Here is a 22,288-nt window from a genome sequence, read left to right on the forward strand (position 1 = left end):
AGGGAAAAAAAAAAAAAACCTCAAAATATTTCAGCAAAGTAGAAGTTTTTTTAAAAAAAGGAAATGAAATTACAAAATTGAAAATATACTGCTTGAAGTAATAATAATAATGACAAATAATAATTAGCTTGAATCAACTCAGGAATGGAGTGGATTGATATAGAACAGACCTGGAGAAAGATCAGTAGACTTTACTAATCCGCAAAACAGAAAGAAAATAGACTAATACACAAATCTCCAGCAAAGTAAACCCTAAGATTTCTATGAGACAATAGTAAAAGAGCTAAGTACCATTCAACCGGCCATGCACGGTGTTCCCCACCTGTAATCCCAGCACTTGAGAAATAGAGGTTGGAGAATCAGAAAGTCAAGGTCAATCTGGGCTAAATGAGACCCTGTCTCAAAACAAAACAAAATGTATATATAAAAAGATCTGTTTGGGTTGCAGAGATGGCTCAGCGGTTAAGAACACTAGTTGCTCTTGCAGAAGACCTGGGTTCGAATCCCAGCACCCACATGGCAGCTAACAACTGTCCATAACTACAGACCCAGGGCATCTGACAGCCTCTTCTGACCTCTGAGGGCATTGCACACATGGGTGCACTTACCTATATGCAGGCAATACATGTATACACATAAAATAAAAAAAAAAAGATTGTTGGTCTTTAATTCTTGAGTTATTCTAAACTCACCCCTATTAATTGCTTTTTTTTTTTTTTTTGGTTTTTTTTAAAAAGGGTTCCTGTATGAACCTGTAGCTTCAGGTAGCCTGGAACTTGCTATGTAGACTAGGCTGAACTTGTCTAAGTCTTTTTTGGTTGATCAACAAATCCATAATTAAGTTTGTCTATGACATATAACTTAGATAGAAAATTAAAAAGGAAGATAATCAAATTAGAACAGCTCAAGTCATTCCTAGGAACCAGTCCCAAGAGTGACAGAGTCTATGGTCTGTCAGGGCAGGGCAGGTATACCAGAGGGACGGTACATGATGACTCTCCCACACTCCAAACTCAGGGCTGCATTTTAAAATAGAGAAGCTGGGGAATGTGGACACTGGGCACAGAGCAGCGAGGAGAGGAAGGGATAAAGTAAGTGTGGAAAATAGAGGAGGCCAGGCAGCATGGCAGGTATTCCTGCCTCCATACCTGAATGAAGGCTCCCAGGATCTTCCGGGCTTCCTGGTAGAGCTTCTCTCCATCCCACTGGGGGTTGAGTCTGTTCAGCTCTCTAACTAACCGGTTGTGTTCCCGGATAAAGAGGGTGTGGGATGTGGCCAGCAATATCTGCTCTGAGGCTCGAGAGTCTCCTGAAAGTACAGAAGACAGGAGGGTGAGTTCTCCCTGAACAGGACCTGCACAGAGAAAAATGGTACCCCCAGGGAACCTCGCCTAAGCTCCTTTTTCAAGGCAACCCAAGAAGTCCTGTAAGGAGGAACATGGAGAGGCAGGGAATGATAGGGCATGAAGAGGGCTGAGGGGCAAGGGGGTTTAGGAGTGGGAATCATAGAGTTGCAGCTTAGTTCTATGCACATACATTTTTTAAGCTCTGTGACCTCAGACAGGTCACTTAACATTTCTAAGCCTCAGCGAACTTATCTAGGAAAATAAGAACAGGGTTGTGGTAAAGGCTATAGGTGACATGCTAAAAGCTAGGCTTTTATTATTTATAACCCAACTATTTCCAAGAAGTACAGCTCTTTACATTGCAGAGCAACTTTGAGGGTTTTAGGAATGCAGGTTTGAGGGTGGAGCCTGGAGTAGGGCTGAGTGCTGGGTAGCAAAGGAGTTAGTTCCTACTGAGGTAAAGACAGGAGAACAGGATGTGGGAATAAGTAAATGGTGAAGACCATATGTCTCACAGGGCACTTCAGGAAAGCCTATTAAGTTTGCAGACGCTTGATGTTGGCAGCTAATTGTATGAAAAATAGGATAGGGTTTGGCTTTGTGTCCATATTGGTGAGGAGTACGTAAAGATGGAAATCCAGATCTGCTAAGAGAGTATGGCCTACAGGCTGGCTTTCTGCCTTGTCAGGGTTTATCCTGTGAGTTTTGGAGGACAGAAGACTCCCCAAAAGTAGAGACGGGGAACCAGGATGGCAGGAGTCCCAAGGTGAACAGAATTGGGGGGCTTTGGTCTTGCACAGTTTTCAGGCAATGGGGGCTTTGGGCCCAAGTTAAGTAAGTAACTAAAGTGTGTATGTATGTGTTTGGGCATGGATGTGCCACGGCACAGGTGTAGCGGTCGGAAGACAACTTGCAGGTGTTGGTTCTTTTCTTGTAGGTCCTGGGGACTGAACTCAGGTCATCAGGCTTGGTTGCAAGTGCCTTTACCCAACTGAGCCCTCTGACTAATCCTTGGTCCAGTTCTTAAAAATACTTATATATACCTCTTAATCTAGAACTTCCTCTTCTAGATAATTATCTTAATAAATATATTAAAAATGAGAACAGCTCACAAAAAGACATGAAAAAAAATTGAGAATAAACATTTGTCAGCAACCATGTTCATACCTAAACAAAATCAAGAAAATCCAGAAAAACTGGAAATACTGAATGCCTCCAAAGAGAGCTGAAAAAATAAATTATGATAATACATGTTAGAGAGCGCCAGAGAGCCGTGTAGAGCAGCTGATGGCATGAGGCATGTTAGGTAAGGACACCAGGCTTTACAGTACTATTTCTAGTATGATCCTAAGTATGAAAACAGTTTAGAACTATGCTATGTTTTCTTTCTTTCTTTACCTTTGAGATGAGATCTCAGGTAGTCCAAGCTGGCCTTGAACTCCCTAGATAGTCAAAGATGACCTTGAACTTCTGATCCTCCTTCCTCTACTTCCCGAGTGCTGGAATTACAGATGTATACCACCACACCCGGTCTATGCATTGCTGAATGTCAACCTAGGGCTTCATTCAGTTCTAAGCAAGGACTCTACCAACTGAGCTACATTACTAACCCCTATACCTTTGTTTTCTGGCTTATTTTTGTAAGGCAAATGATCCACCATTGAGCTACATCCCCAGCCAGCCATCTTTTTTGCTTTTTTATGTTGGGTCAGCCTCACTAAGTTGTCCAAGCTGGCCTTGAACTCACTCTGCAGCCAAGGCAGACCTTAAATTTGTGATACATCTGCTTCAACCTTGCTAGCTGGGATTACAGGCCTGTGTCACTGAGTCTGCTAGAACTACTCCTGTGATAGAAAATACCATAAAAGTTGCCATTAAAATGTTAATAATGACTATTGATGGATGATGGGGTTATGTGAGTTTCTTCATGCTTTTCTGAATTTTTAAATTTTGTTTCACAGTGAACACATGTTCTTAGATTCTTTTTTCATTTAAGTCTTTCTATAACTCCTAGTCCAGTGCTACTGACAGCGGAAAGATGCTTGTCCCCAGGCTCCTTTTTTTCCCTCCTAGGTTAGACTCACCTGCTAGGAAGCAGGGCACACCGGCTGTTTTGTTGATGACCTCACAGGAGCTGGGCTTTGTTTCAACAAAAGGAAGGTAGGGCAGTCCATGGTCTGAGACCTCTTCATTGACAGCCATGAGGCCCAGGGGACTGCTGAGGTTTCGTAATCTATTTGCCAGGTTTGGCTCAGGGCCGTACACCAAGCTGGCATCCAGGAAAGAGGTTAGAGCATTGATTTGCTCTCGGGCCAGGGATTGGTAGGGTGATGTGGGGCAGACGAACCCAGCTCTGAAGAAAGGCATGCACTTCCCTTGAGTCTTCAACTTAGGGTCACCGGTTGGAAACTGCAGAGAGATCGGGGTGTGTGGCAGAGTGACTGCTCAGGGACAACACATCTGGTCCTGGACAAGCTTTCCCATGGTCAGTCTAGATGTGGTGCCCTCCTGGGAGTCTTGCCAGACACTGAACCCAGATGCCTCCTGCAAACATTACACTTCCTGTGCCTATAACATTCCAAATTCATTATATCCTACGGAGCAAAAAGAGCTGAAAGTAATGATTTATTCTTTCACAGTGAGGGCTCTGAATAGCCAAGAGCCTCCTTGAGTTCCTTAGACAGAAAAGCAACACATGAGACTGGAAAGGGCTTTTAGCAATTACTACTGAAATATCGACCCTTTGTTTATTCTGGAACGCTCATGTGCCAGGCAGTATGCCTACTCTGTATCACTTTGGTTCTCAGAGGACATGTGCAGTAGACTATTGAGAACCATTTTACACCTGAGAAAGCAGGCTCAGATAGGTTAAATAACCTGCTAAACACTTACAAACTAGAAGAGAAAGATACAAGACTCAGGTCCAGATCAGTCTCATCCCACAGCTCATGTTTTTTTACACCACACCATGTATGTAGTCTGAACGTGCTGTTTGAGTGAATAAATGACTCTAATTGCAAAATCTAAGATTAAGAAGAAAAGATGTTGGGGCTGGAGAGATGGTTCAGCGGTTAAGAGCATCAGCTATTCTGCAGAAGACCTGGGGGTTCAAATCCCAACACCCACATGGAGGCTAATAACTCCAGTTCCAGGAGATCTGATGCCCTCTTCTGTCCTCCATGGGCATTGCACAACAAGGGTGTATTTAGATACATGCATACACTCATAAAATAAAAATAATAAATAAAACTAATTATTTTTTAAAAAGAAGAAAAGATGTGCTACTGCAAGCACCTCTCCCCTCCTGCTCCATTCCCACAAATCCTTGCTGCTTGCTGAGTCATTCATCAATCCTCAGCTCCTTCTAGGAGATGAAATCATCCTTCAGGTTACTTACAGCAGAGTTCCACAAGCTAAGTATAGGCTGAAGCTCTTTCATGTGTCGGGGAGGGTCTTGGTAAAATGTAGAATGTATTTCCCAACATCTAGGGAGAGACTTGACATTCATTTTTCTAATAAGCCCTCAAGTGATACAGGTGCTGCTGGGGGGGGTACGGACATTCCAGTTCTGCTAGCAGTTTGCTTGTCTATTTCCACACTGGCCCTTTGTCCTTGAGAGCAAGAACAGAGCCTTACCTTTGAATCCCCAGTGCTTGGTGCACTGCCTGGCACGGAGTAAATGGTTAATGCCTAATTACTGAACGGATGGATGAGTGCATGAATGGATGTGTGAGGCTTAGGAAGCTATGAGATCAGCATTCAAAGCTATCAAGAGATCCTGGAGTTTGGGCTAGGGATGTGCACTACATCAAAGTAAGCAAAGGTTGTGTGACTACAGAGGCCTACCATGATGGGGAAGCAGCTGTCTCCCTGGATACAGTGCTCATCACACTGGACTTTGGAGTCACTCCCCATCTCAGCTTCAGGGGCAAAGTCCAGGTCATGGTCCACTATTTGGCCCCACTGCATAAAGAGCAGGGACCTGTTTTGGTCCAGAACATCCTCCTCGTTCAGATAGCCGGCGATCTGGTTGGAGACTTCACGGGCCTGTACGTGGAGGAGAGGGGAGGACAGATTGGAAGAAAGCATGTTTTGAGGATTCAGAGTCAACCATAGTTTACCGAAGATCTTTAAGATAATGAGTATATATAATCCACAAGGAGCTTGTGAGATAGGTAGCATGATACCACTTTGTGGATAAGGACACAGAACCCTGGACAGGTAAAGTCAGGGCTCCTAGGTCCTGCAGCTACAAAGGGGCAGGGATAGGATTGGATCTAGGACTGTATGAGTTGATGATAGTTAAGGTCAGTATCTTTACCACTACTGAGAGGGAACACAAAGACAGACTGCTTCTGACAAGCTCGTAATGGAAGTGCCAAGTTTCTGGGCATAGGAAGAGGGACCCTGGGGCCCGGATGCCAACTCAGATGAGGCCAACAGATCAGACCTCCAGGAAAAGGACAGCTGGTGCACTCCAGGGGTTGGGGCAAGGTAGGCACAAGTAGGATAGAGCAGGGAAGCCATCTGCCTGGGAGACCCCAGGGTATCAGGCTTGTGACAGCTGGGACATGACCACTGCCACCTGACTGGACCCTGGGTTCTGCTGCCCTCTAGTGGCACTGTGTGGAACATATCGCTAGGGAGCAAGACCTAATCAGTCAAGTCTTCGTTCTTCCTTTTGGTGTGCATGTATGTGTGTGCATCCTCTTCCCCACCGACTCCCATCCTGCGTCCACCCGCCCTCACCGGAGGGAGAGAGAAGCCGTTCCGCGTCTTCCCCGGCGTCCACCCGAAGGGAAGGGAGAGCCCGTCCTCATACTCGGCTGGCAGCCATCGAGCCAGCGCCCTGTTGGCTGCGCCCAGAGCAGGCTTCTTCCTGAAACCCAGCAAGATTGCTCTCAGCCTCGGCAAGTGGCCTCAGGGCTCCCTGTGGCAGGGTGTGGCCTCTGAACTGAGCTTTGCAGGAGGGACAGGGGACACGCAGGAGGGGCCTCACTGTGGGGTTCTGAATTCTCCCAACCAACCCCAAGGCACGGGACTACTCTCAGTAAGCCACAGTGGCCTCTGGAAATGTGTACTCTAGGTCCAGGAGTTGTGCCCAGAATGCCCAGGGGGCCAAAGCCCCAGGCTGGAGTGGTGGCAGGGAGGGTCACCTGTTGTTACAGTCTCCAGTGATGGTTCGGTAAGGGCTGCTTATGTTGCAGTTCACCGGGAGAGCAGGGGCATCACAGCCCACCTCCCAGGAGAGCGAAGTCAAGTCCAGGCCTTGACCTGAAACAGAAGGGGACCCCAAACAGGCTGAGCTCTGAGAGTTGGCAACTGGCAGGAAGTCAAACTAGAGTTGACAGCTCAGTGCCATCCAGAGCAAGGTAGAAATCTCATCTCTCTGACATACTACAGGCAAATCCATGTTACACACAGGAAGCTTAAATCTCCCTTTTACCTACAGAAGTGAGGACACTGGTTTGGGATAGGAAGGCCATGTTTATTGATTTTGACACTTCTTCCAGGTAGGGAGGCCTTACAGACTGTATTATACAAGGAACACCAATGTCCCTCTTCTAGGAGTTGGCACTATGACTTTTCCACAGGAATGTTCTTTCATCCCTGAGAAGGACATTGGCCTAGCTATCCCCTAAGGCCTTCCGGGTTCTGCCAGTCTGGCCTATGGATCTAAGAAGGGATAGCTTCTACTGGAGAGGGCAGCGTTTGGTGGCCTCTGTTCTGTTCTGATGGATCTTTCCTGTTATCAGAGGGCTAGTGTTGTCTGTACCTGTGACATTTGTCAAGGACACCTGTTTCCTCAGCTTCTTCAAGGACTCCTCCCACACCTGCCCGCTGCGGATGGCTGTGCGTGTCCGGCCTTTGGCATGTTTGAGAAACTCTGAGAGTTGGCGGGTGGTGGGAGTCAGGGAGCTCATGGCCATCTTCAGCCTATAGTAGGGACCAACAGGGATCAGGAGCTGGTTCTGTAGAAGGGAGTTGGTGGCCCACTGGAGGGGTATGCGGTGGTGTGTGAACAGGGATAAGCTACAGGGGCACTAGAAGCACATAGCTCCCAGGATCTCTTCATGTCTCTTCTGGAGCTGCTGGAAAACCTCTTATAGGAGGAGGAAACCATAGTGGCTGTGATGCTTTGTTCAGTCTGGTCTTAAAAAAAAGGCAGGTGGATGAAACAAAAGCTCCTGAATTCCAGCTAGTGAGCTGCACCTGGGCTGACTGTGTCATAACCAACTGGGCATCTTAAAACCATCCAGATCTTATAGCAGACTAATCTAGGCTTGAGAAACCCTTGGCATTTATCTGGTGTATCACTGAGCTATCACTGAGCCTTATTGACTAAGAATTTCAGGAATACAATACAAATGGTCTTCCAGTTCTGCCCACGCACCTGGCCCTAAAGATAGTGTGGAGTGTGTGGCCAGGTACATTTAGCCTACTGTTGAATCTTGGGCAAGTTGCTTGGTCTTTTTAGGCCTTAACTTGTACAAAACAAGAACTCCAAAGCCCTTCTACTCTGAAGTCTGTGACAACTCAGAGAGGGCTTGAGGACAAAGTAGTATATGACATGAAAGCCCTCTACTGCCTCACTATGCTTCATTTTCCTTGTGTATGAGGATCTACAAGGTGGCCTCTGTCTCTGACCCTCTGGTATATTGGAAATGGCTCAAGCTCTCACACACAAAAACCCAGCCTTCTGTTGGGGAACAATTCACTGACTATAATGCTTGTCCTCTCCCTTCACATTTGACCATTAGCTCCATTTAAAGTGCTAGTAGGTGTCATGGCTCAACCAAAGAACTATGCAGGTAAGAGGGCAGGCACAAGGAAGGCCATAGTGATTGGGCTTTTATGGCCAGGGCTATTCCAACCTCCCTACAAAGAACCCAGGAGATAAGTTATGCTATATTTTGCTGTTCTTATAAGAGGCAGCATGGCTTAGTAGCCAAGAGAGGGTAGAGAGGGGTTAGAGCTAAAGCCAAATATTCCAGGCAAGAGTTGAAGCAGAGGCCAAAGAATTTTCAAGCTATTGGAGTTGGCAGTGATTCTTTAAGTTCTGAGAAAAAGGGAAAGGACCTCTGGGCTCCCTGCTGTCCCAATAGGGCACAAGAAGTTCTAAACCAAAGAAGTGAGCAGCTTGGGACTTTATCTTATTAGACTGACCTTGAACTCCTAAAATAATACTGTTTCTGGGGATTACAAGTGACCAGAGCATGCTTTATTATCTGAAAGTCACCAAAAGAGTCATGGGACTATGTGAGAGCTCGTCCAGGGATGGGGTCGAGAGAAGCTCTCGCCTAGTACTATGAACAGAAATGAAGGAATCAGGATGCTTCTGCTCAAATGCCCTGATTGAACCCAGGACTTCACACATGCTAGGCAAGTACTGTATCACTAAACTATATCCTCAGCCCTCTTTACTTTTTCTTTTGAGGCAGGGTGTCCCAAATTCACTAAATCCTTACACCGTTCTTAAACTGACTTTGTAGCCCAAGCTGGCCTTGAACTTGCCATCCTCCTGTCTTGACATCCCCCACCTCCCCCTGAGTAGCTGGGATTACAGGCCTGCACCACCAGGCCTGGCCTTGTGGTTGCTCTTGTTTTCCAGCAACTCTCTTTGTGGAGTGTGGGCTTCTTGAAGGCAAGAACCTGGTTTGTATTGCTTGTTTCCTGAGTCCCAGCCCCTTCATGGGATGGATGATGGCTTGGTCTGTTGGTCCAGCCCTCCTCATATCCTTTAAGAAGGTCTGTGTGCTTCTTACCTAGCTGCTGTAGGTGCAGCCCTTAAAGGCATACCCTTGCTACATTGTTGGACACTTGCTTCTGAGCCTTTAGAGCTGCCTGGCTGGAGCTGTTGGCCTATGCCAACAATAACACAGGCATGCTTAACTCCTGTCACCAGAGCCCCAAGCCTGGGCCCAATCGGTCTGATGTGGGTACATGAAAGCCCTGCCTCCCTACTCCAAGGTGGAACAGGTTCTGAGGTGCACCTTATACTCAAGGCCTCTCTGGGTGAGGTGGGGAAGGCTGTCAGGCTGAGGCTGGCCTTGAAACCACATTCTCGCTTCATTTTGCATCTGTTTAGCAACTTCCTTGAGAGCACCCCCCTAATAATTCACCTATACTGACTACGCTGGGGCTCTGTTTCTGATGGACCTGACCTAAGCCAGACCATATTAGTTGAACAAAGAAGTTTTCTGAGACTGGCATGCACAATCCAAGGAAATCCTGGGCTGTATTGAGGAAAGTCTTTGTAAGATTAGATGCCCCTTTAAGGTATCTTAGAGGCTTTCCATCCCATTTTGCTAGATACTTTCAGGGTGGAAAGTGGTAGAAAGACAAGTTTTGCTTTGGTTCACTGGCTTGTCAGGGCTGGTCTAGAGGTGCTTGTCAATAACAGGAAGGCTGTAAATGGGAGTGCATTCAGGTGTACATGCCTCACTTACCTGGCCCGGGACTCCAGGAAGGCCTTGTTGACCTGGACTTTGACCTGACTCACTGTGTCATAGATGGTGGCAGTTTTGGTGGTCCGAGCTTGGGATGGAGGAAGTAGAAAGCAGGGTATCAGACACCACTCCTTTGGGATATCCTTTGCTTCTGCCTCCCTCTTTCTCAATCATTACCCCATCTTTCAAACCGGAGCAGGCAGGCAATCAAGATTAGGATATTTTAAAAGAGTCCTTAATGGGAAAACAGTACAGAATGGGGAGAGTCCTCTCTGATCTTCAACAATATGTGAAAATTGTCCTATAGGATTCCACTGGAACACCCAGGGAGAGGACAGTGGGGTGTCTGCTGTGACTACTCTAGGTTGGCCTAGGCTACCTGGTTTCCGGTGAGACAGTCTCTGAACTCTTAAGCAAGCCCATCCAGTGGTATACCCAATCACCAGGACCCTGAAGCAGAGACAGAGAAGACACAGAGGGAGAGTTGGGGTTCCTGTTTTCCCCCACATTGGAGTGTGGGATCTGAGAGGCAGTCCCTATTCTCTGAACAAAGAGATTGTAGTGAACTGACCAATGTCCACTTGGAACTTCAGCATGTGATCTTTTTCCAAATAGCCTTTGAAGATGTAATTAATTCAGATGAGGTCATACTGATTAGGGTGAACCCTAAGTCCAATGACTTTTATAAATTAGGAGATGACCAAGAGAAGGTGTGTGAAGACTGAGGAGGCTACAAGCTGAAGACACCAATGACGCCGAAGACACCAGAAGCTGGAGGAAGAAAGGAAGCACCCTCTTCTAGAGGCTGGGGAGGGAGTATGACCCTGCATCACCTTGATCTTGCATTTTTAGCCTCCTGGGCTGTGTGAGAATAAAATCTCTATCATCGTTAGTCACCCAAAGCTTACGGTGCTTTATTCCAGAAGCCCCAAGAACAATAATGACAGTTCCTAATACAGTGTGACACTTACCATTTCTGGCAGATGCTGCAGTCTGGAGCAAGATCAGGAAAGCCAGGAAGGCTGGGAAATGCAGAAGGACCCTCATCGCTGAAAAGAGACGAGTATCATACTATGAACTTCAGTGGAGCCCCATTGGGAGAGAGTGAATCTCAGCAGAAAAAGCCCATGGAACAGAAGACGCACTAGCCACACAAACTCACTATGCACAGGCCTGTGCTTGTGCTGGGAGAGCTGGAAAGGGGCAAGGTAGGGGAGAAAGAGCTTCAGGGTCTGAGGCCCCTATTTGTAGCTCTGTGATCTTCAGCAACTTAGTTAACATCGGGCCACTGGCCTGTCAGTAAGAGGGCAGGATCAAGTGACCTCGTATGTCCCCATTCTGCCTTGGGAGCCTTGGCCTATTTAGTCACAGGTGTGGGAAATTTTCTTCCCAAGTCTTTGGAGTCCTCCCTCTTTCTCCAGGCATTTGCTTTCTGCCAGTTCTGTTGTAGCTTGGGGTGTACCCTGGGAGGTGACACCACACCTCTCCTCAGAAACTCCACAGGGCTTCCCCCTCCCTCAAAGAATCAATATGGTGAGAACACATGCAAAAATGTTGTGACAAATCTGTTTCCCTGAGCCCACACCTGTGTCCCAAGCTGCCTAGGGAGATTTCAGCTCTAGATTAACACCTTTCATCATGACCTTTAGGTCTGAAACTAAACCACCAGACTAAAATTTAGACAGCTTTGTCTCCTTCCTCCCTCCCTCCCTCCCTTCCTCCCTTCCTCTGCTTTCTTTCTTCTCTTGCTTCCTTCCTTCTTTCCTTTCTTTTCTGCTGGTGATTGAACCCAGGACCTGGCCCACATTAGGTAAGTGCTGTCCTACTGAGCCGCATCCCAGCCCTCCAAGGTCAAGCTTGTCTTCATGAATGTACTTTTCGTAAGCTCACTTTAGAAGAAAGCCAAGATATGAGTAAATATCTCTCTGGCCAAGATTTTCTTTTCTTTTTCTTTTTTTAACCAAGATGAATTCTCGTGTGTGCGTGTGTGCGTGTGTGTGTGTGTGTGTGTGTGTGTGTGTGTGTGTGTGTGTGTTTGTGTTTGGGGATTGAACTCAGAGCTTTATCCATGCTAGGCAAGTGGTCTATCACTGAACCACACCCCCAGTCCCAAGATAAATTCTCCAATAACTCAACCCCTCCGTGGACTCGTCCTTTCATTTGTATGGTCCCAAGTAGGAAGTTCTGTGACCTTCTGTCCCTCTGCTGTCTCTTCCCTCCCTCCCTCCCTCCCTCCCTCCCTCGCTCCCTCCCTCCCTCGCTCCTTCCTTTCCTTCCTTCTTCCTGTATTTCATTATGCTGCCCAGGCTGGCCTTGAACTCATGATCCTCCTGTCTCAGCCTTGAGTACTGGGATTATAGGTGTGCCAGTATACCCTCCTTGTCACCCTTTCTTGTGATTGCACAACTGTTGCAGGGTTCATTGAGTCAGCAGAAATCTTCCCTTTCAGGCAAACAGATGGTGTTTTCGTTTTTTTAAAATATTTTATTTATTTATTTATTTATTTTTAATTTTTTTTTTTGTCTTTTTGAGACAGGGTCTCTGTAGCCCCAGCTGGCCTGGAACTCACTATGTAGACCAGGCTGGCCTTGAACTCACAGAGACTGGCTTTATTTATTTTTATTTTATGTGTATGAGTGTTATGCCTACATGTAGGTAAGTAAACCTGTGTCCTGCAGTGCCTCGGGAGGACAGAAGAGGCTGTTGGATACCTTGGAACTGGAGTTACGGACAGTTGTTAGCTGCCATGTGGGTGCTGGGATTCAAACCCGGGTCTTCTGCAAGAACAGTGTTCTTAACCACTGAGCCATCTCTCCAGCCCATAGATGGTGGTTTTTAAACTATCACTGAGTTTTTTTTTTCCTTTAACTGTTTTTTTTTTAAAGCATAAAATTGACCACCATAACCATTCAAACTGCATATCATAGAAATGCCAAGCTTTGAAACCGATCTCTAGAATGTTTTCATCTTACAAAACTGAGACTCTGGGTCCACTGAATGCCTCTTCCACATTTCCCCTCCTTCCGGTCCTGCAACCACCATATCTGAACAGGAAACAAAACTACTCCTTTCTCCACTCTTTCTTTGAGACCTTCTTCATACTTCTTCACTGGGAAGGGAGGGGGGAATTCAAGGCCAAAGCTCAGTGATTTTTCCTGTCATGATCAAGGTCACACTTTTCCTGGCTGGTGTAAAGGAAGGGTGTGGGGCTGGAAGCAAAGCCAGGCAAATACAGGATCCTGACACTGAACATGGGTGTGCAGGAGGTCCTGGAGAGACACTGTCTGCAGCTGACAATAAGTAGGACAAAGGGTAAAGAGCATTGGGTTTCAGAGTGACAAGGCTGATAGAAGCTTGGGCTTTTACCCACGTTCTTGTCCTTGTGTTCAGTGAAGGCCTGTCCCAAAGCCCTCAGTTTTCAGAAAAGCCTGGACCCTTCTTAAACAGAGCTTTTTCTGAAGACAGCCAGAGCCTCTTTCTCTCCAATGTCTGGGTGGCCCACAAGCCCATGCCTCCGTCGTGCAGTGTCCTCTTGGCTTTATAAACACCTATGTACATTTCAAAACCCAGGCTAGATGTCACCTCCTTGATGAAGTTTATCAGATTTTTTTTTTTAGTTTATCAGATTTCTATGGATAAAATTAGTCCATTCTCTTTTCTGTCCTCCTTTGGTATTTTACTCAGCTCTTACACTACTGGTTTTGTGTCTGTTTTCATACAAGACCATGAATTTCTTGGGGTCAATGCCTTATTTATTTCTGTTTTTCTTGTGCTTAAGCATCATGTTGGTACAGAACAGCATTGAGTACACACCAAATAAATGACAGAGCAGAGAGGTCAATCATCCGGTAATCATGGAAAGTAGAGATTCTGGCTTGGAAGTTCTTGGAAAAGAACCAAGAGTCTGCCCTTCCAGCAGGTTCACAGGTCTGCAGACTGCCCTGAGCACTATGATCTTCCAGACCTTGGCTCTCGGACTTGCAAGTCACCAAGGAGACTAGAAGAAGGCTAAGATGGGGAGGGATTGTTGGAGCTCATTTACACAGACGGCAAGTGACAGAATATGTGAACCTCAGAAAAACCATGAGCTTCATTAGAGGAAGCCATAAAGGCATAAAACCATCAGAGTGGCCAGAAAGGCTCTAAATTGTAAAAGTACAAAGCTTCCCCAGTGACCTAACAGTTATAGATTAAAGATGTGGCTCTGTTCATCCCTTATCAGCTGGTCACTCCCAAGCCTGAGAGGAAATGTTTGTGGAGCCCACCTGTCTCCTCTAAGGCCATAGATAACATTCCTGCCAGTTCCTGGGTAAATAATCTTGAGGAGACCTTTAAGCCCAGGTACTAACTCTACTCCCCACTAAGTGTAGTTGTGTTCTACCATGTGGGTGCTGGGACTCAAACCAGGTCCTCTGCAAGAGCAACCAGTGTGGTTCCTGCAGACAGCCTCTACCTCTCACAGTATCTTTGAATAAAGGAGGATATAGTCCTTGCATGTTGCAGGTCTGGCTCTGTTTTCTTATCTTCTACTCTTCTGTCTTTCCTTTTATCTTCCAAAAATCTAACATTTGGTGGCCCTTCAGGGAAGGGTTTCAGGGGCCCATCCCACAGGCCCCAGCCCTCTCTGGACCCTCTCCAAAGGCTCTGGGCATCTCTGGCTTGGGTGACCACTGAATATCTGGCAGCCTTTCACTTGGAGCCTGTCCTTGGCCCCCTTCCTCCTAATTCTCCTCTTCTCCCCCTGATACTCTTCGCTCTCTCCTTTTTCTGTATCTAGCCAGACCTCTGGGTAGGGAAGCCACCTTCCATTTGTTTCCCCTTGCATCCACCACCTCCAGAGACAAGGTAATCCGGGCTGACTCCGGGGCGCCACCCACCAGGTCCCAGGGGCTCCGGGAGCCCCTGCCATTTGGGGGACTCTGGGAGTCCCCCTTCTGCCCGGGGGTCTTAAGACTGAGGTAGCTCAAAAGTTCTGGGAGTTTTCCACTGGGCACTTGGCTTCTGACTCTATCCCTGGTGTTTACAAGAATTGGGGACGCCCACCCCTAGACACCAGGCCCCATTTTGGTGGATCCGAACTCAGAGGGATGCCTCTGAGGGGCTGGATCTCACCTCTGGCCTTTTCTCCCCCTCCCACTAGGGATTCCAAATTTTTCGGCTACCCACGGGGGAACTAGTAAAGCTCCGGGAGCTTGCTAGGGGAACCAGTGAGACTCTGGAAGCTTGCCCACCATGGGCTCCAAATTATCTGTTCCAAAAGATACACCTTTGGCTTGCCTTAAAACAAACCTAAAAAAACTCCAAATAGTAAGACTCGAGACAGCTGAACTTATTTGTCTGTGGGTCCAAGTCTGGCTTTACTATTCCTTGGGCAGTGGCTGCGGCCGGCCCAAAATTGGCACCTTTAATCATAATGCTTTAACAGATTTTAAATTTACATAAAACAAAATGGAAAATGGCGTGAGATAACCTATCTTCGATGTTTCCTCACTCTTCGGGCCGTCCCTCTTTCTGTAGTTCGTGTACTAACCATTAGATTCTTTTATGTCCTTAAGGCTTAAAACCCAAACCCAAAAGACTTAGCAGCCCTTTAACCTCGAAATTTAACCCCACTGACAAATCCCCACCCTACAATCCTCCACAGGGTTCTGGGGTCTGATCAACCCCAAGCCCTGACGCCTAATCTCCCGCTTCTCCCTCCCTCCCCTTCTTCAGTTCCCCTATGGAGCCCAAGGTTCACTTCCACCTCCCACCTACATCTCCTCCCCTCCGTGCGCCCCCTCCCTCACCCACACCATCAAATCGTGACTTGCTCTCACTGACACACCCAGTCATACTAACAAACTGTAAAAAAGTAGAGCCAGGCCACTCTGTCCCCAATCAGCCTTCTCGGATTTCTTTTGCCTGCCGCTTCAGAGTTTCAAAGCTACTGCTTACTGGGAGCAACGATTGAGGGACAGCAGTGGGGCCACAGCAGCAAGGGCAGCATTGTGCCCTGACCTCCGAAGTGCAAAAGCCTGTTTGCCAAAAACAAAGGCTCTGTTTATCTAACTCACCTCCACTGTGACTTTTGTCACCTATAAGGTTCTTCTACAGATCCCCCCTCACCCCCAGCTCTTGCCTAAGAAATGGCTTAATGCTTAAGAACACTGGCTGCTCTAACAAAGGACCCAGGTTCAATTCTTAACACCTAAACTTTATGAGTTTTCCTGTCCTTTTCAATTCAGTTCCTCTCTCTTACTTTTATTTCATTCAATTGTTTATTGACTTTAAAAGAAACTGTTTTAAGTTTTCCACTAAGTACAAATTTATTTCCAGGTTTTCTGTCTCTTGAGAAACCTCCATCCTCCAAGATTTAACTCCCATTCTGTTTACAAGTTATATTAATTAATTACCTTATCTTTTATGTTTAACTCAGATTCCATGTTCTTTTAGTAAAATAATACTACATGGCACTCTCTTCTAAAGCCAATCTCGTGATTCCTGCTATGCCTGATTACAAAAGATCTTCATAATCAAATTTATTAAGTGACACGTTTTAGGTACACCTAGTCTTGTATAATTGTGTCATATATGTCTAACAATTATTTTTATGTTGTTTAAAATTATGTCACGTTTCTATACGTTTCTGTGTGTTGAGATCTCACGTAATTATGTTGTGTCTATAATTGTCCTCATATGTCATTTCTGTCAAGACAATTTTAAAATGTGGCCACTTCAAATTTTTCCTTTTTCATTATTTTTATTGTGCACAAAGTTATTGGTTTTATTTTTGGCATGCCTAATTAAAATACACAGGTACAAATTTACATTCAAAGGCCTTTTAAACTTGGGTACCCTAATCAATTTTGAATGTATTAAACAATGTCTCTAGGTCTCTGGTTATACAAAAATCCTATTTGCTAAGTATCTTTTTGGTTCTGGTTTATTCTCAAAAGGTTTTAAGGTGTCCATTTTGTTTGTACACAGTCTACATAAACTTAAATTCCTTAAAAATAATTTATTTGGTGTCAAATTAACTTATAAATAAAGCCTCATACAAACTAAAGTTATTAAATTAACCTAAAAATATTTTTTCCAGGTCAAAATATTTTCTCTTTAGTACTTAATTCTTCTTCTATATTATGGTTATTATTACTTAAAAATATACTAATTTTAAGTAATAAATGCTTCTGTTACAGGAAAAATGTTAGCCATTTTACCACTATTGTCTCTTTATAGCCAATAAATAGATACATCAAGGTCCATACCTTTACCAAGCTTATACTGTACTGATATGTTTAAAAGGTTATTCATCTTTCTATAGGTATGAGGGACTAAATATTAGTTATTTGATAAATTCTCACAACAAATAACGGGTTTGTTTATAAATATTATGTCTCAGGGTACCAAAAAATATTTTTAAAAAGATAAGAGTTGGAAGGTCAAAGTTAATAAAATTAAGATGGCTGGATATTTCCAGAATGGAAGAAATAATAAAAATGTTTAAGCAAGTTTGTTAAAAGTCTGAGTAAATTGATAGAAATACCAGGTTATTATTGTTGTTACAATAATTACTGTTACAGCAAAAAAAAATTTCAGTCTACTCCTCTGACTTGTGCTACACACCTAGTCTGAGTCTAGAATTAAATGGATGCAAACAAGCATTGGAGTTACCTGTAACAGCTAAAAATGTCCTTTTATGTTTCTCTGTATTATACAAGTGTTACTTTTAGTGTTTTCCTTCACCCATAACAAAATAATTTGGCTCATAAAAACTAGGTTTTCCTTCCCAGAACCAAATGGGACAGTCCAAAGGAAAACAATTTCGTTCCATGGGTTTGATCTAAATCCAGATCAGTTTATTTCCTGTCTGTAGGTGTGTTATATGACCCACCCCACCCCACCCCTCACTTCACCCAGAGTAAACAAAAGTAGCCACATAAAAACTACATCCTTGTTCTTCTTTTCTCTTTCTTTTTTATGTCTTCAGGGTCTGGAGATAGACCTGAAGGAATTATTTTGAATCCCTTTCCTGGTCTATGCCTACTTGATCTGTAATGTTAAATCTTTTCCATTCATTGTTTATTTAAAAATGTTTTAAGTTTTTGCTCAAGTTTTATCCACATATTACACAGTAATCAAAGGTACCAGACTGGTGCAACTAACCTTCTTGGATGTTTAAAACCCATACTTAGAGGACTATATTAATCTGGTCAAAGGAGTTTAAGGGGCAGTTTTGTTCCTTGCCTTCCAAGGTCAACTAAGTCCCAGGGAAATACGGGGCATCTCTCAAAATGTCCTGTAACTGTGGTAAGTCACCTGTCCTTTGTTCAGGGAGGTCACGGAGACCCCACTAGAGGGACTCAAGCCAGTGTCCAGTCTACAAGGAGGAGGGTCAGCACAGGAAAACGTTTCTCCATGCTTCCAGGCAAAGCCAGGGTCGAGCAGGACCGCCTGACTTATCCTCACATAGATGGAACTGGTAAAAGGAAAGCCAAAGGAGCCAGGGGCTCCCCCCAAAGCCCAAGTGATCCCTAAGGACCACAGCATCAACTGACCTTCACAATACAACAAAAACTTGGTTTAATTTGGGCCAGCTGTATGGTCTTAAATACCCAAAAGGAAAGTATAACCAAAAATTAAAATAATCAGTATATTTCTTTTAAACTCCAAAAAAATTATACTTCCTAGACATTAGATTTAAAAGTTCATATACAATATTATTTACAAATTCCCACTAGAATTTTTTGCACCACCTACAGCCAAGGGAGAACAGGTCCACTATTGTTCTTATCAAGATTAAATGATAACTAAATTTCTTCTCGCTCCCTGACTATAGAAGCCATCTGGGAGGAAGCTCACAATGTGATTCAAGCCACTCCAACAGCTATAAAAGTGCTTGAAAAGCAATCCTGAGTCCAGCTGTGACACCCAGAAAAAGAATATGGCCAAGTGAATGGATGTTCTTGGAAGCCTCCATCAAGAAACTCTAATAAACTTTAATGTGGACATTTATTTCTCCTGGTTCCCCACCTAAAACATGTGCCTAACTATACTTCTCCTTCATATCTCCTCCCAGACACCAGTCAAGGACTAACAGTTATATGCTTTGGGGTTTTTTGTTTTTTTGTTTTTGTTTTTTAGATAGACCCACTGAAGGAGGACCCCTGTTGCCACATTCTTCACCCCTGTTCAGCATGGAAGAAGCCAGAATGACTCGATACCCAAATTCCCTATTGATAACTAGGGTTACCTCTCCAGAAGAAGGAGTTAGGGTAGAGACCCCAAAAGAATAATGACAAGTTTATTCCCAGATGAGAACTGGACTGGCCAGCTCATCTTCCGATCCCTTCCTTACACTATGCTTAATTCTATTGTCTCCAAAAATTCTTACAAAATCTCCTGATTGAGCAGCCTGTATGACTGCCCAAGCCTCTACTTGAGACCAAATTAAGGCTATGCTCCTTCTCCATGCTACCTGAAAGCTTCTCAGGAACCAAATTTCCCTGAGACGAACGGCTTGCTGACCCACTGAAGAAAAACTCTGTCACCTGTACTGACCTAATCCTCTCTTCAGTCAGCTGAGGGATCCTCAAAGTAATTAATGCCTGGACCTGTCACCGATTGAGAGTCCCTTACTGACACAAAAACTGTGACTTCAAGGAACCTTTATGTCCCATACCCAGGCCTTGATCCAGTTTTTCCTCACTGTGCCTGTATCTTCTTATTTCCCCCAAAGTAGTGTGCCCCTCTTTCAATGACATCCCCTGCCCTCTCTTTTTTTTTATATGCCCCCAGGGTCTGGAATGATAGAATATGCAAACCTCAGAAAAACCATGAGCTTCATTAAAGGAAGCCATAAAGGCATAAAACCATCAGAGTGGCCAGAAAGGCTCTAAATTGTAAAAGTACAAAGCTTCCCCAGTGACCTAACAGTTATAGATTAAAGATGTGGCTCTGTTCATCCCTTATCAGCTGGTCACTCCCAAGCCTGAGAGGAAATATTTGTGGAGCCCACCTGTCTCCTCTAAGGCCATAGATAACATTCCCGCCAGTTCCTGGGTAAATAATCTTGAGAAGGAGACCTTTAAGCCGGGGCACTAACTTGACTCCCCACTAAGTGCAGTTGTGTCCCACAACCCTGGTATAAAGACCCCCGGTTTCTTTGTCTAGTTGTAGATGCTCAGTTCCCGCAGACAGCCTCTACCTCTCACTGTATCTTTGAATAAAGGAGGATATAGTCCTTGCCTGTTATAGTCTGGCTCTGGTTTCTTGTTTCCTACTCCTCTATCTTTTCTTTTATCTTCCAAAATATCTAACAGCAAGAGCCTTGTTGAGGTTGATGGTGGAACACACTAATAGGAAAACCTATAAATAGCCCATCTCCACTACTTGATCTTTTGAACAATTCCAAGAGGAGGAGGAGAATGCAGAAGCAATAGCTGAGACATTGTGATGTAGGATATGGATCTCCTATATACCATACCTATATATTAATACATGATCACACAGTTTTCAGCCACAGTCCCTGGTTCATAACTCCTTCCCCAAGTTAGACTACATACAGAAATTACCATTTCTTTTCCTGAGGAAATAGCCCCAACTGGCCTGGCATTCACTATGTAGACCAGGCTGGTCTCAATCTCACAAAGACCTTCTTGTGTCTGCCTCCCAAGTGTTGGGACAAAAGGAGTGTGCTGCCATGCCCAGCCCCCCAAACTTTCTGTATTGGTTCTGGCCATAATGAAATTTTCTGAACTACCTTGTCTAATAATGGATCATAACCCTCCCATTTCAGAAGTGATGCTGCCCAGGTCTAGGAGGAAGGAAGGAATGCTGCTCAGAGGCCAAGAATAATCTGAACCAACAAGGCTTGCTGGGGTTCCCCACTCAGCCTATTAGCATTAGATCTGCATGGTTGTCTGGGCTTCCATTGTATTTGTGCTATATAAACCCCAGAGGGCTTCCAGATGGTTGAACATGTGGAGGTTGCTGGAAGGTGGGGGTGCCCAGGGGAGGCAGAGACGCTCCACACTCCTTCCCTCCTATGCGCCTCTCCTCATTTACCCAAGTAAATGTTTCCCTGGGTTTTGTGAATAACTCTAGCAAATCAGTCAAACTTAGGAGGGGGTTGTGGGAACTCTGATTTGTAGCCACTCTGTGAGATGCAAAGGTAAAGCAACCTGGGACTTGTGACTGGCATCAGAAGTCTTGGGGACCAAGCCTCCAACCTGTGGGATCTGATGCTATCTCTAGGTAGAGACGGTTGGCACTGGATCAGACTAGAGAACACCTAGCTGATATCCAGCTGCAGCATAGTTTGCCTAGTGGGTGGAGAACTCTGCTCAACCTGGTGTCAGAAGCATGTTATGACAGGTCAGTTAAAGAAATCAAGTTTGAGTTTGATTTTGTTTTCTTTCCCTTTAGTGCCTCTCATCAAGCCGTCCACAGCAGAAATAATCCCGTGCCTTAGCTGAAAGGTGAGGCATTGGGTATGTGATGAATGCACACAGCTCCATAAAAAAGCAACATGGTTTAACCACTCTGTTCCCCCAAATGAAGCCCATCTAGGACCATTGTTTTCATGCACCCAATTGAGAGCCAGAGGTTCACAGGACATTTAAAACAGCAGGAACTAGACTTTCAGGGCTAATAGATGTTCAGATCTACTAAAGACAGGAGGCATGAGATGAAGATCTGAGAGCCCTGGCTCAGGAAGCCCCATGAAACACTGCAACATCTTACTGCCGAGGAGAGGTCGCATCATTCCATGCCAATCTCACTACACGGAGCACCATTCAGTAACCCCTCACCCCAACTTTCTGAGTGACCCTGCATATCTGCATTAAGCCTGGATTCCTAAACAGCACAGATGAGAAAGGTTTATGGCAACTTTAAGCCTGGAGAATTTATGATTCTGCTCCTTTTCAGGTACAGAAAAGCCTTCTTGCCCTGCAGCGAATTTAGTCACTCCTTTTTATAATAGACAGGGAAAAATTGCCACATGGTAGCCAAATCTGGCACCAAAAAATGGCCCAGGAAGAAAAGTCTAAATCCAGTGCTTATGTTCTAAGAAGTCTTTAGGAAATTTCATCATTCACTTTATAGGAACCAGAAAACATGAATAAGTCTTACCTGCTGTGTGCCTTGGCCTCCTATGGCAGCTAGAGAGTTGTTCTGCTTGGAGGAGTTGGTCTTTTATATCTTCCCACAAGAATTTACCTATGGGAAAGGCCCAGAGGGAAGGATTTTGAGTGGTTGAAGTGGCTTGGAGGACACACTCAGACTCAGCAGGAAACACCCTGGGATTCTAGGTAGATGCAACGAGGAAACTGTAGGGTGATAGGGAATGGGTGATGCAATATCGTTGACTGGGCAAAGTAACTCCTCTTCCTACTTTCCAGCATAAATCTGCTATTGTCATCTAGCCCCAAAAGGTGAAATTCCAAGCCCTGTGCATGCTCAACTCCTAACTCCCAGTGGGTTCTGAAATGCCCTTAAAACTAGGTA

At 45.0% G+C, this 22,288-nt stretch overlaps 1 protein-coding gene across 1 annotated transcript in view; it reads right to left on the reverse strand.

Moving 5' to 3' along the window:
- The window catches only part of Lpo (lactoperoxidase), a 28,874-nt gene extending 6,822 nt beyond the window's left edge, over positions 1–22,052 (reverse strand). Inside the window, exons 1-9 of the mRNA XM_008842704.3 lie at positions 21,914–22,052; positions 10,768–10,845; positions 9,797–9,884; positions 7,123–7,283; positions 6,503–6,620; positions 6,096–6,225; positions 5,193–5,393; positions 3,431–3,755; positions 1,149–1,309 (exon numbers count right to left, since the gene is read on the reverse strand). Of these exons, the coding sequence (XP_008840926.1) occupies positions 1,149–1,309; positions 3,431–3,755; positions 5,193–5,393; positions 6,096–6,225; positions 6,503–6,620; positions 7,123–7,283; positions 9,797–9,884; positions 10,768–10,843 (1,260 nt within the window). The 5' untranslated portion in view covers positions 10,844–10,845; positions 21,914–22,052. The remainder of the gene's footprint in view (positions 1–1,148; positions 1,310–3,430; positions 3,756–5,192; positions 5,394–6,095; positions 6,226–6,502; positions 6,621–7,122; positions 7,284–9,796; positions 9,885–10,767; positions 10,846–21,913) is intronic.
- Positions 22,053–22,288: the final 236 nt, after the last annotated feature.

Source organism: Nannospalax galili, unplaced genomic scaffold, assembly GCF_000622305.1.
Source record: "Nannospalax galili isolate Female #2095 unplaced genomic scaffold, S.galili_v1.0 scaffold879, whole genome shotgun sequence".
Taxonomy (NCBI): domain Eukaryota; kingdom Metazoa; phylum Chordata; class Mammalia; order Rodentia; family Spalacidae; genus Nannospalax; species Nannospalax galili.